The sequence below is a fragment of the Gadus macrocephalus genome, chromosome 7 (assembly GCF_031168955.1).
Source record: "Gadus macrocephalus chromosome 7, ASM3116895v1".
NCBI classification, from domain to species: domain Eukaryota; kingdom Metazoa; phylum Chordata; class Actinopteri; order Gadiformes; family Gadidae; genus Gadus; species Gadus macrocephalus.
The window spans coordinates 5,212,463-5,227,053 of NC_082388.1; the positions used below are offsets into that span (position 1 = coordinate 5,212,463).

General features: G+C 42.4%; 1 protein-coding gene across 5 annotated transcripts; it reads left to right on the forward strand.

Moving 5' to 3' along the window:
* The first annotated feature begins 1,205 nt into the window (after nucleotides 1-1,205).
* On the forward strand, nucleotides 1,206-6,898 carry LOC132460676 (uncharacterized). Of its 5 annotated transcripts, XM_060055507.1 has the most exons (6): nucleotides 1,206-1,292; nucleotides 4,207-4,248; nucleotides 4,533-4,580; nucleotides 4,790-4,843; nucleotides 5,059-6,515; nucleotides 6,656-6,898. In XM_060055507.1, the coding sequence occupies exons 5-6, from the start codon at nucleotides 5,200-5,202 to the stop codon at nucleotides 6,870-6,872; spliced, it is 1,533 nt and encodes a 510-aa protein (XP_059911490.1). In that variant the 5' UTR covers nucleotides 1,206-1,292; nucleotides 4,207-4,248; nucleotides 4,533-4,580; nucleotides 4,790-4,843; nucleotides 5,059-5,199; the 3' UTR covers nucleotides 6,873-6,898. The 5 variants fall into 5 exon arrangements, with proteins under 5 accessions (XP_059911490.1, XP_059911494.1, XP_059911492.1 ...); XM_060055511.1 differs by lacking the exon at nucleotides 6,656-6,898 and having other exon boundaries at nucleotides 5,059-5,170; XM_060055508.1 differs by lacking the exon at nucleotides 1,206-1,292 and having other exon boundaries at nucleotides 4,177-4,248.
* Nucleotides 6,899-14,591: the final 7,693 nt, after the last annotated feature.

A 14,591-nucleotide genomic window follows, 5' to 3' on the forward strand; every position in this document is an offset into this window, starting at 1 on the left:
CTTTCTCTCTTAAGGAGCATGGGTGGATTACTGCACGGGCACACCGGGCACATGCCCAGGGGCCCAAGGGCTCAGGGGGGCCCTTGGGCCCCCCTGAGCCGCCCCACAAGTTACTAACAGTGGGGTCCAGGGCCCCACAAGTTACTAACAGTGGGGCCCAGGGCCCCACTGTTAGTAACTGAAGTAAACTGAGCCGCCCCACAAGTTACTAACAGTGGGGCCCTTGGGCCCCACTGTTAGTAACTGAAGTAGACTGAGCCACCCCACAAGTTACTAACAGTGGGGCCCAGGGCCCCACAAGTAACTAACAGTGGGGTCCAGGGCCCCACAAGTAACTTTTAATGTTGCATTGTCAAAGCAATCAGTAGAGAAATACAAAAATTCAAGCGAAAAAAGCAATAGTAGGCCTATTACTACTGAGTAAATAAATTAATAAAAAGATCAATAGGGGGCACTATTTCAGTTTGTGAATTTGAGACCGGTCACGAACAAGACACTGTCATTTAAACATGGAGCAACGGCGAACTAAGTGGAGCGTTGAAGCAATGAATTTATTCAGTTCAGATCATTTAACAAGCCTGGAGGTGATGCAACCCCAAAAGGACTGCTACGAATTATACTCGATTGTGGACTGCAATCTATGTTTCCAAATGTGTAGGCCTATTTAGTACTATGGCTTTTTCTGACTCTGCCCGTCAGTAATTGCGAAGGGGAGCGGTCATTCTCTCTTCTGTCCAGGATAATGTCACAAAAACGCCTCAAGGCACTTTCTCTCATGGCAATTGAGAGCGACCTTACCAATGTACTGGACTTTGATTTTGCATGGAACAGAGCCCGGAAAAAATACATTTCATAGGTGAAATGCATTACTATCAATTAATGTAAGGAACTGTTCGTATTGAGTTGCTTTAAGTCGTTTTTATTTGTGGTTGAAAGCTGAGCATTTGAAATTCGTTCAAATCGCCAAGAATTTCATAAATTATATATATTTTTTATCCTGTTTTGGTTCAATAAAGATGCATTTATTTGTATAATTATTGTGAGGTTGCCTTTCCTGTGCTACAAATCCTGCTGAGTTGCAGGTATAGGCCAATGACTTATTATCGCCAATAAGTGTGTGTGTATTCTGGGTGCGTGTGTTTATGTTGGAAGGGGGGGGGGCCTGCGGAGTCCACGTGCCCAGGGGCCCGATATGTCATAATCCGTCTATGTTAAGGAGATGTGTGAAATGGTCAATGTCAGGTATGATAGGGTACTTGAGGCGAACGTGAGGGTCAACAATGAGGAGGAAGGTTTGTAGGAAACTAAAATTGAGTCAACCAGACAGGAAAGTCTAAACTGTATTCATTACTCTAAATCAGAGGTCTCAGAGTCAAGGCCGGCGGGCCACTTGTGGCCCGCCGGCCGACATTTTGTGGCCCTCGAGTGGTCGTCAGTATGTAATGTTAATGTGGCCCGTAGGGATGTGTCGGTCGCGACTGATTCGTTACAACGAACGAATCCCGAACGTGAACGACAAGAACTGGTTCCCCAAAACAAGAAGAACTGGTTCTTTGATTCTTTTTTTTTAACATAAACCAAACATATGGTCACGTAAATAAAATATACAAACGAACAGAGCTCCGTCTCCCCGCGACTTCCATTGATTGAGTCTACAACTTTCTCAAAGATTCAGCCAATGAGAGGTAGCAATGGTGTTGGAATGGCACCTGGGTAAACCAATGACAAGGCGGTACCGTCGAATATGCGCGCTTTCTCTGTCTGACGTATCTTGGGTCATACCATTCGACTCATATATCCCCCTACATTTTTTCGAAAATAGACTTGACCTCCATCTGATTATTGGATAAACGCATTTCCCAATCCCAGGAGTCTTTGCTCCATTCTACGTCAATTTAAGAACAAACAAAGAAATTAAACTGCAGTTCGTATTTTTTATTTATGACCATGCAAGTTCTGTAATGCCTGAACAATGAAGAATTAAATGTAAAGTAAAATAAAATTATAAATGTAAAACCATGAATGAAATATAGAGAGTAAGCAAGTGGTATAAAAATTGGTGGGACGTTCAACATACTATATAGCAGGCATCTCCAAACGGCGGACTGCGGTCTTGACGGTCCTATCCGGACCCACGACCAATTAAAGGCACCCAGTGCAACTTTCGAGGCTTAAAAATAAACATTCAATTTCTAGTCTTTTTTTACACGTAGTAAGTTTCAATAACTCCATACCATTACATACCGACATTTAAGCAGCAAAGATGAGACGTCGTTGTGTGGTGAGAACTGATACAAAATCGATAACAACAACAATGCCGCCATTTTCTTTATTTTTTGTAACCTACAATAAATAAAGCAGGCTTCCAGTCAATGGAAAAATGGCTTCTCCCCACCGGCGATTGTTGTTGTTTATCTTTGCTCCTTGAATGTCGATATGTAATGGTATGGAGTTATTGAAACTTACTACGTGTAAAAAAGACTAGAAATGGAATGTTTATTTTTCATTGAATGTTTACATAAAGTTGCACTGGGTGCCTTTAAAAAAAATAAATAATTATAAAAAAAAGTTTTTTTATTTTTTATTTTTTTTAAATATGTAATCTGACGTAACGAACGAATCAAAACGAACGAATCAAATAAACGAATCGTTATAGTGAACTGAACTGAAAGAACTAGTTCCCGGAAAAGAATCATTTTGCCCATCCCTAGTGGCCCGCGTGTCTTTACCAAACGCGCTTTGGCCCGCATGGGCTACCATAGCAGGCAGCCAGCCAGGTTGCTAGGAAACGCAGCAAGCAACGGAGTGACACGAAGTGGAAGCGTAGCGTCCCATCATGTCCCTCTCAAAACCCAGTGGGAAAAGAAAGGTTGACGATGTCCACAGACAATTTCATGAAAGGTGGGAGTTAGAATATTTTTTTGTTGAGCACAGGGGAACCCCTACCTGCCTTGTATGTGCTGAAAAAGTTGCCGTTGTCAAAGAATACAACATCAGACGCCATTACTCAACGAGGCATGCCGAGGAGTATGCGAAATACCGGGGAGATGAGAGGGAGAAGCGAGTCACAGACCTAAAGAAATGTTTCACCTGGCAACAAACTCTCTTTAGGAAACCAACCGACGAGGCTGATAAAGCAGTAAAGGCCAGCTTTACACTGAGCGAAATGATCGCTAAGGCAGGAAAGCCTTTTACAGAAGGCGAGTTTATTAAGGAGTGTATGTTGCAGGCTGCGAGTATTGTCTGCCCCGAAAAGAGAGCTCAGTTTGCCAGCATCAGCTTGTCACCTAACACAGTGGCAGAGCGTGTTACCGAGCTGTCAGGTAACATTTATGGTCAACTACGTGACAAAGTCAAAATACTTCCGTGCGTACTCAGTGGCCCTGGATGAGAGCACAGACACCACTGACACTGCCCAACTGGCAATATACGTCCGTGGTGTTGATGATAAGTTTCATGTAACGGAGGAATTACTCTGGGTTATCCCTATGTGTGGCCAAACCACTGCGCAGGAGATATTCCGCCAGCTGTGTGATGCCCTCTCGGATGCTGGTCTGTCATGGAAAAGGTTGGCTGGGATAACTACAGACGGAGCGCCTTCAATGACAGGGAGGAAGAATGGACTTGTTTAAAAAAAATTGAAAGAGGAGGGTGTGGAGGAGCGCTGTCAGGTCTCTGGCTGCAAAAAGTAGACAAGAGAGTCCTATGTTCTGAAGAACTGTTCAATGTTCACTTAAAAAAGAGACTTGTTCTTACTTCCCTGGGTAAAAAAGGTACAATTAAAATTACATTTTTTTCCAGAGGAATTTATGTTTAGAATTACTGTTCATGCACTTTGAGATTGTTTACATTGCAATACAAATTTAATAATAATAATAATAAATGTCGGTTGAGGAACTGTTATGTAATAATAAATACTGTGAAGGTTGGAACAGTTGTTTTCTAAATTAAAAATATATTTTTTTTTTTCAGAGGAATTTATTTATGTTCTGTTTATGCACTTTGAGAATGTTGAACTGTTGATGAACTGTTAATAATTAATATTGAGAAAATTGGAACAGTTTTTATTTTTTTATACTAAACACCCTTTTTAAGAAATACTTGAGTACTTGTGGCCCAACCTCAGCCAAGCTCTTCCTCCAGTGGCCCCCAGGTAATTTGAGTTTGAGACCCCTGCTCTAAATGGTTTCCCTCTGTCATTGTTAGATTCAGTTGAAAGTGACGGTGCAAATACAGCTGCCAATGAGGGTATGTACTTTAGGCTTAAATTATTTTTCTCCCAGTAGCAGCTACCTACTATTCTGCAACCCAAAGCCTATTGATGTGTTGCACATTAAGATGAAAGCCTGCCACACTTGTTGTTCTGATTCCCTTGATCAAGGAAGGAATCCAAATACTAACTCATCAAATTGTATGTAGCTAAATTAAAAATGATTACTCATAGAGAATAGTTACTGTACGTTTGCTGCTCAGTTCTGAATTTTTAAAGCATTGTAGTGTGCTAAATGTACATTATATTTTATTGTTGTTAGATTCTCTGGAAAGTGATAATGACAATCACTCTGAAAGTGCCAGTGATGGTAAGTATCTTATTATTCTTATTCTCAGATTAGGCTACACTACAGCCTCCACCTCACATTGGTTTTGAGTTGGACAGACTAAAGCCCATTACTAATTACAAATCGAGTGTATTTAATCAATTATGAGTCCAAATGAATGCAATCTTATATCAGAATGATGTCATAAGTGCATTTGTTGTACTAAATGTGTTCCTCTATATTGCTCTAAGACTCACTTGAACACGATCCTGAAAATGACCCGGAATACACACCTGTCAATGAAGGTGAGTAACTTATTGTCAATTTATTTTTTTACATTTCTGTCAGCTACTAATGGGCTCAGGCACACACACACACACACACACACACCACAGCAATGCCAAACTTTAATGCATGCCTACACACTGACACACATACTTCCACATGCTAAGAAACCATGTAAGAGAAATGTGAATTTGTGAAACATGTTTTCTTTTGTTTTTCTTTTAATCATATGAAGATGCTGTTGATGTTGCTGTTGCTGTTGACCGGGGAAGGTCAAGAAAGAGGGCCAACCCAGACGCTTGGAAGGGTAACATTCAGAAAAGGAGAAGAATGAGGGGCCAATCATATCTTGGACGGAAACATAGAAGAAAGAAAAATGGAGGGGCGGTGCCTGGCTGAGGCCTGCCGTAAATCCAGCAAACTACACTGCACCGAAATCGATGAAGGGAAGAGGGAAAAAATATTCAAGTATTTTTGGCGGAAATTGGACTGGAAAGAAAGGAAAATCTACGTGAAGTCACTGGTGGAGGTGAGTGATGTCAAGCGGCGCCGGACAGAAGCGGTTCAGTCTCGGAGGTCAGCATCTCTCTGTTGTTTTTTATGTGTTGATGGTAGAAGGCTCAGAGTTTGTCAGCGGATGTTCCTGTCGACCCTTGGCATCAAGCAGTGGAGTTTTCTAAAATGGGTTGGAAGAAGAGATGAAAGTCCTGAGAAGACGGCAAGAGTGAGGGTGAGGACAGAGGAGCAGGACTTCCTAAAGTCCTTTCTTCTTGAACTGCCGAAAGTACCATCGCACTACTGTAGGTCCTCCTCTTCCAAGATGTACCTGGAGCCTTTATTCAAGTCAATCAATCATCTCCACTCACAATATAAGCAGACATGTGCAGCCAACGGCATCCAGCCTCTGTCAAGACAAGTGTTCAGTAACACCTTTAAAGAATTAAATCTGTCATTGTTCCATCCAAAGAAAGATCAGTGTGACACTTGCTGTGCCTTCAAAGCCGGGAACATCGAGGCTGCTGTGTGGGAGGAACACTGCGTTAAGAAGGACGAGGCACGAGCAGAAAAGGAGAGGGACAAACAACTTGCAAATAACACCACCTTGGTTGCATGCATGGATCTGCAGGGCCTTCTCCTCTGCCCAAAGCTTCAAGCGTCTGCCCTCTACTTCAAAATGAAGCTTGGTGTCCATAATTTTACCATCTACAATATGGCATCACATGAAGCGACAAATTACCTTTGGCATGAGGTTGAGGGGGGGGTCTCTGCCAATGAGTTTGCCTCCTGCATTGTGGACTATCTTGAAACACACCTCACTTACACTGAATTCATTCTTTGGAGTGATGGGTGTGGTTATCAAAACCGAAACCTGGTCCTGAGCAATGCCCTCTTAAAGTTTGCCACTGAAAGAAAAAAGCAAGTGACGCAGAAGTACCTTCAAAGAGGCCACACACAGATGGAATGTGACTCTGTGCACAGTGTGATCGAAAGAAAGTTAAGGAACCGAGATGTACATGTTCCAGCTGAGTATGCTGCAGTCATTCGGGGAGCTCGTTCAAGTCCAAAACCATACGAGCTGAAGTATGTTGATTACAGCTTTTTCCAAGACTTCAGCAAAGTGAAAATCTGCAAGTCAATTCGACCTGGTAGCAAAGCAGGCGATCCTACGGTGCATGACCTCCGAGCAGTCAGGTCTTTACAGACTACTTTTTCATACATGAAATATTAGCCACATCATATTAAAATATTTTGTTTCATAAATCTAAACTTGCTTTTGGTTCCCTCCTATCTCTGTTCCCCGACACCCCTCTTTTCTTTCATCTCTCTATTAGATACAATGTGGACGGCAGTATGGAGTTCAAATTACTCCACTCCGACAACTGGCAACCCTTCACATCCCCATCCCTGAGGAAGGCGTGTGTCAGCGTGGCCCCACTCTATACATCCCCCCAGAAAATTAAAGCACTGAAGTTCAAGCACCTTCAAGAACTGAAACATGTCTTACCGAAGGACTTTCATCCATTTTATGATGCACTTGACCATGAGTGATGGTCAGCTCAAATAGCACAAACAATAACATATACACCACTATTAAACATTATTTATTTATTTATTGATAAAAGCCAGTGTGGTTTTTCTGACTACCTATATAAATGTTTTATTGATTAATGTATTAATGAAATGTTATATTTATTGAGTATTGACAAGTAATTGTTTACGTGCATGTTTGAAAATGACTTGGTTTTATCTGTTGAACTCTTGGAATTCCTATCTGCCAATCTGACAGGAAAGACATGATTAAAATCTTGCATTTAGGCAAGTTGCTATTTTATAATTCCACCTGTAGTAGCAGTAGTGAGTCTAATTAGCCGTAACTGCTTAAACAGGAACGGGCTAGTTGGAGTTTAGTGAAATGGCAGCTTCATTTTTCCTTTTCTTTTCTGCAATACAGTGCCAAATAAATATTATTTTGATGATAGCCTGGTGAGACAATAGCTTTCCTTTACAGTAGGCCTAACTTTATCGCAAGAAAAAGTTTTCCCCTTGTCGCCTGAGACGTAGGTCAAGGAGTGGAGGAGTGACACAATTACGGTAGGTCTAACGTTACAACCTCTGTATAGCTTGTTAGTGTACTGATTCATTATCGCTTCATAGTTAGCAGGAGACATAATTATGAAGGGACAATGAATCAGTACACTGATTTTCATACTGACAAGATTAATAGGCTATGCTCAGTTTATTAAATAGCCTTAGGTTGGACGTAGGCTATTTAATAAACTTAGCGTAGCCTATTCATCTCAATATGAAACGTGACTTGCCCATTCATGATCGGAAGAACGCGTATCGACCACCGTTACTGTAAAATATGCACGTATGTCCATTTAAACTCGATTTTGGTAAAATGTGAACTATACCATCACACTGGCAATATTACGACTACATTTAAAGACGACGTACCAAGTATGACAACGCTACGTTCAACTGCTTTGAAATTAGGGTGTTTTTTTCATTTCCTGAAAAGTAACCGTTTTGGATGTACGCGAGTTTCATCGGACAGCGACGATATATTCCTGTCTGGCTGTTAGCCGTAATAGTCTGCAGCTGTGGCTCATAGGCTAATTGAGCCACACCCATTCTGGTGCTCCTTAAAGGGGAATTCCGGTGTAAAACGGATTTGGGATATGTTTTGTATGATAACGAGTTGAAACGTTCGTTTTGGAGCACAAACGCATATAGACGCTTTCTTCAGTTGGCTGTTTTTAGCCGATTCTATCAAAACGCTATAAACTTGGAACAATGGGGGCAGTGGTTATGGTAAAAACTAAATCGCTATTTTAAACCATTTAAAAGGCTAGAAGTAGCCCGACACTTCTTTGGTAGTACAATATGGGTATTAACATATAAAACGAGGCATTGAGAACTTTGTAAGTGTACAGGTTGTTTATTAAAAACACACAGCTTGTGTGTTGCTGACGGATGTCACAATCTCTGTGTTCGTCAATCTATTTATCGAGTCTTGAAAACAAAATGGCGTCGACGGGTGATCTACTGATGGTATTGTGTGTATAAAATGTACTTTTTAATAAACAATCTGTACACTTACAAAGTTTTCAATGCCTCGTTTTATATGGTAAGACCCTTATTGTACTACCAAACAAGGTGCGGGCTACTTCTAGCCTTTTAAATGGTTTAAAATAGCGATTTTGTTTTTACCATAACCACTGCCCCCATAGTTCCAAGTTTATAGCGTTTTGATAGAATCGGCTAAAAACAGCCAACTGAAAAAAGTGTCTATATGTGTTTTTTTGTGCTCCAAAACGAACGTTTCAACTCGTTATCATCCAAAACATATCCCATATCCGTTTTACACCGGAATTCCCCTTTAAGAGGGCCAGAGTTTTAGACTGGAGGGAGGCTTGAGTTGTGCAAGTGACTCGACGGTTGTGCTATTTGTTTTAAGTAAAGATATGCTTTTTAACAACGACCATGTGCGTTGAGAAAACTCTTTTTCACACGCTGTATCGCTCTTCGTGTATGATTGTGTCTGTGTGTGTATGTGAGCGACTGTGTGTGTCTGTGAGCAAGTGTCTGTGAGCGAGTGTGATTGTAATGGCTTGTGTGTGTGTGTGTGGGTTTGTGCTTATGTGAGCGAACATGTGTGTGCGTGTTTGAGTGTGTGTGTGTCTGGGTTTGTGCTTATGTGAGCGAACGTGTGTGTGTGTGTGTGTGTGTGCGTTTGTATAAGCGAGTGTCTTTAATTCTCACACTAAAAGCAACAATCCAAACAGTTCTCTCTCCCTCTCCTCTCACTCCCCGGAGAAGCACAGCAATTAGCCCTTTGTGGCTAAAGCCCGCGTGATTGGGCCACTCGTTAGGGCCTCGTTAAGGCTCGCACTAACGGGACGCATAGATAATGAGCCTTCCCACGGAAACAACCAAGACACTAATCATAGGATAAAATGGCCACACAGTTAATTGGAGGCAGGAAGGGGTAAGGGAGGGAGGGTGGGAGGGGGGGGTGAGGGAGAGAGATAGAGTGAGGGGATGAGGGAGATGAGGAGGGAGAGAGAGGGAGATGAGGAGGGAGAGAGAGGGAGAGAGAGGGGAAGGCTTTTAAAGAGAGAGGGAGGGAGGGCGGGGAGAGAGAGGGAGAGAGAGAGAGAGAGGGGAATGCTTTTTACGAAGAGAGAGGGAGGGAGAGAGAGGAAAGGTGAGAGAGAGAGGGACAGACAGATTGAGAGATGGGGGAGAGAGAGAGACAGTAAAGTACAGTTTTCTCTCTCTCTAACTTCATCTATATCTCTATTTCTCTCTCTAAACAAATTATAAGTAGAAGTATAACTATAACTCTTTATCTCGGGGGGGTAGGGGAAGGGGCGTGGCGTCACCACGGCAGCGAGCGAACACATGTAAAAATGTATCCGCCGTCTGGTTCACCTGGCGTTAGCTTCGCGCGCTAACCTTCCTTAGCCTCCGCGGGCACCATTAGCATATTTGCCGCACCCGGAGAACTGAACTGTGCTAGCCGCCGCCGCCGCGGACAGATGCTAATTACCGCCGCCACAGCAATTTACCCAAACAATGGCCGACACCCCCCCACCTCATTGACCTCCTGCTAGACCCCCCCATTTCCCCCCCACCAGCCCCCGCATAGGAGTTATGTTTACTACCACCTTCTGTGTGTGTGTGTGTGTGTGTGTGTGTGTGTGTGTGTGTGTGTGTGTGTGTGTTTAACACCTGGTAAATCGTGCCTGGAACTTTGGACTGTTTAAAATAGAGTGTATGTTGTATTGATTGATTGGGAGAGAGAGAGAGAGAGAGAGAGAGAGAGAGAGAGAGAGAGAGAGAGAGAGAGAGAGAGAGAGAGAGAGAGAGAGAGAGTGAGGGAGAGAGAGAGAGAGGGAGAGAGACAGAAGGAGAGAGAGAGAGAGAAGAAGAGAGGGAGACATAAGGAGAGAGAGAGAGAGACTATGGTGGTCTTGGCATTGAAGGAGAGGGCACGAGAAAGGGCAAAACATAAAAAAAAGAGAAAGCTGGAAGTGCAACCATTTGCACAGACAGACAGACAGACAGACAGACGGACACACACACACACACACACACACACACGTCTTTGCTATGCGAGTGTGTTTGTGTGACCACTTAAAATGCCAAACAGGGTTGTGCACTTGAAATTGTTGACAGAAGAATTCAACAAATATTTCCTCCAATCGGATGCGAGGCAGCGATCTGAATGGTGCATTGTGTTGTTGGGTTGTTGTTGTTTTGGGATGGAAAAATGAATGAACTAATCGCTGGTGATTCATGCAAACATTTCTGTTATAAAAAAAAAATCTATAAAAATTAAAAATGATAATTATATACTTATCCGGTGTTGTGCCCGAACGCGTTCATTGAACGATAGTTCATGAAATCGTTCATATTTTGGGCGAACGTGAACTGAACGTACTGTATTACTGCCTGATTAATGTTACTGTGAACTCGTTCTGGTGCCTGTGAACGGGACGCTAGCTTAGTTGAACTTCGTTCAATATGGGGGTTATTTGTTTATCAACACGGCGGATGCCGCGCAGAATGCCGCGTTGTTTGACCGGTTGCCATGGTAATCTCTGTGTGGTTAATTTGCAGTTGCGGTGAGTTCAGTTTACTGTTACATTAAACTGTAATCAGAAAATGCGGTCATATGCTATAGACCCTATAGTATCTGTCGTATAAAGGCTGGGACTCAAATTATAAATATGTACACTTTATGTTGAAAGTATCGCGATTCCCATTGAAACGAATGGCGCGGTGATTATTTTTCAAAGCGAGAGCTGTTAAATTGTGGAAAATGAATTCAACTGTAATCAGACAACGCGGTTATATGCTTATACCCTTTAGTATCTGTGGTATAAAGGCTGAGACGAATTTCAAATTATGTACGCTAATAACGTTAGCTTTCTGGCTCATAGCTCAGCGGACTAGAATACCTGATAGAATCATTGCTTGTTGGCCGGAAACGGAAAAGGAGGCTGTTTACGTTTGGTTGTAGTCTTTTCACTCGGTTCTCCATCTCAACAGTAGGGCTAGAACCGAGCAAAAAGACTACAACCAAACGTAAACAACCCCCCTTTACGTTTCCGGCCAACAAGAGCCGATGAGATTTCCAACAGAAATCAATGGGATTTACAAAATGCGTTAAAATGTGCAATAAAACACGATAGAAACTGTATTTCGCTACGATACTTGATTCAACCACTCTATTTCATCCTAGACAAACAACAAAGCGGGCTCAAAGTTCAAAATAACGGAAAAAACGAATAGGTCACAGCAACATATTGAAAAAAAGTACTATGAACTAGTTCATTTTTTGGAACTGTGAACTTAGTTCAAAATGTTGAATTATGAACGTTTAACTGAACTAGTTCATTTTAAAATTTGTGAACTAAACTTTGAACTAGTTCAAGTAGAAAGTGAACTTTCCCAACACTGTACTTATCTATATACAAATATGTATAGACGGACGAGAATTAAACTATTAAAGGTACAGTGTTTAGAATGGCATCGTTAAGTGTAAAAGACTTGGCATGAATGTAATCCATTGCTCCAAATAATAAGAACTTATAGTGTGTTTAAATGTGTGTAGTATCCCATTTTTCCCACATTATATTCAGCCCTTAGAATCTACGGAGGGAGTGGCACCTCATCCAGCTAGCACTCCGCCATTTCGAACAGCCAATTTGAAACGCCATTTTGCTGTCAATGTCTGTCAAAATACATTGAAGTCATCACTCAATGGCCCAAAATCGTTAGAGAAGCTACAGGTGCTAGCTAAACCTAAAGCCTATACTGCACGTTTATGTCTGTCCAAAGACATTGAAGTCTTAACTCACAGTGTTGTGCCTGAACGCGTTCATTGAACGATAGTTCATGAACTCGTTCATATTTTCGGCGAACGTGAACTGAAGGTACTGTATTACTGCCTGATGAACGTTACTGTGAACTCGTTCATTCTGGTGTCTGTGAACGGCACGCGCACTCGGTTTAACTTCGTTCAATTGGGGGGTTATTTGTTTATCAAAACGGCGGATGCGCGCGCAGAATGATTTGTTTGACCGGTTGCCATGGTTATCTCCGTGTGTTTCATTTGCAGTTGCGGCGTTGTCAGCTTACTGTTACATTAAACTGCAATCAGAAAATGCGGTTATATGCTATAGACCCTATAGTGTCTGTGGTGTAAAGGCTGGGACGAATTAAAAAATATAAATACACTTTATGTTGAAAGTATAGACCGTCCCGATTCCCATTGAAACGAATGGCGCGGTGATTATTCTTCAGAACGAGATCTGTTAAATAGTGAAAAATGAATCAAACTGTAATCAGACAACACGGTTATATGCTATGGACCCTAGAGTGTCTGTGGTATAAAGGCTGAGACGAATTTCGAATTATAAATATGTACAATCCATAACGTTATCTCCCGCTGGCTCATAGCTCAGCGGACTAGAATACCTCCTAGAATCATTGCTTGTTGGCCGGAAACGTAAATGGGGGCTGTTTACGTTTGGTTGTAGTCTTTTCGCTCGGTTCTCCGACTCAACAGTAGGGCTAGAACCGAGCAAAAAGACTACAACCAAATTTGAACTACAACCAAACTAGTTCCCTTTCCGCTTCCGGCCAACGAAGCAATGAGTCTTCCAACAGAAATCAATGGGATTTACAAAATGCGCTAAATGTACAATACATTTTCGCTACGATGCTTGATTCAACCACTCTATATCATCCTAGACAAATCACGAAGTGGGCTCGATGTTCAAAATACCGGAAAAAAATAATAGCTCACACGGCAACATATTGAAAAAAAGAACTATGAACTAGTTCATTTTTTGGAACTGTGAACTTAGTTCAAATCTTTGAATTATGAACGTTGAACTGAACTAGTTCATTTTAAAATTTGTGAACTGAACTTTGAACTAGTTCACGTAGAAAGTGAACTATCCCAACACTGTTAACTCACCTTAACTCAACTGACATACAACTGGGCCCCCTCTTCACTCGGTCTAAAACTCACATTGGTCCAGGCAACACAAACACAGTTTATCACCCGTAGCCGCACTGCGTCTTATGAGAGGAGCCTCAGGAATCCCGAGGTAATCCTTCGATTGGCGGCTCCGAACAACCGACGGCCAATCACAGAGCTGGGCAATGCGATGTTCCCTCGGTAACGCTACACACACACACACGCACACACACACACACACAAACACACACATAAACGCAAACAGAGAAAAATACACAAAAGGCAGATACACACACACAATAACACACACATCTATATATTCACACACACACACACACAATAACACACACATCTATATATTCACACACACACACACACACACACACACAAACACACACAGACACACTGAGATATTCACACAAATACAAACACACACACACGTTTGCAACACGCACAATGCTAGCCAAAATCACACACTTTAATTTTATGTAATTTCACGCTACGCTAAGATTAAAAACGTACTAAAGCTGTCCAGTTGTGCTGCGCCGAAATGTTTGGCAAACGGCGGGCGTTCTAAATATTTGGGAAAAAAATGTTGAACTGAGAGAGAGAGAGCGAGGGGGACTAGTGAGAGAGAGAGAGAGAGAGAGAGAGAGAGAGAGAGAGAGAGAGAGAGAAAGAGCAAGGGGGACTAGTGAGAGAGAGAGAGAACGAGGGGGACAGAGAGAGAAATATATATATAAAAATATACTCCAGTTGTCATGACGACAGAGGTAATTGAACTTCCCCTCACACCGTGGGGAAGGTCATCGAAAGAACAGTTGTGGGTAGTTAGACACACACACACACACACACACACACCCACATACGCGCACACACATGAGCAAGCACATGCGCACGCATGCAAACGGACGCACACACACACACAGGCAGGCAAACACGCAGACACACATAAACACACGCACACACACACAAACACACGCACACACCCACACACACTCACGCACGCACCAGTGCATAAACACGCACCAGCGCGCACACACACACACAGTACCTTTCTCTCTCCAGCCCCCCCCCACCCCCACTCATCTCTGAAACCAAATTTGTTGCCTTGTGGTGCGTTTTTGTTTCATTGGCTGCAACATTTAAAAGATAATATGAAACAATCCGTGAGGACAGTTTAGGAAGACAGCAATTCAGCCTGATGACGATGATGTCTCTCTCTCTCTCTCTCTCTCTCTCTCTCTCTCTCTCTCTCTCTCTCTCTC

Excerpts from the sequence above, each read along its gene's own strand:
- LOC132460676 (XM_060055509.1), top strand. The coding sequence starts at position 5,200 with ATGGAGGGGCGGTGCCTGGCTGAGGCCTGCCGTAAATCCAGCAAACTA. Across the intron at positions 6,516-6,655 it reads CATGACCTCCGAGCAGTCAG|ATACAATGTGGACGGCAGTA; the intron begins GTCTTTACAGAC and ends TCTCTCTATTAG.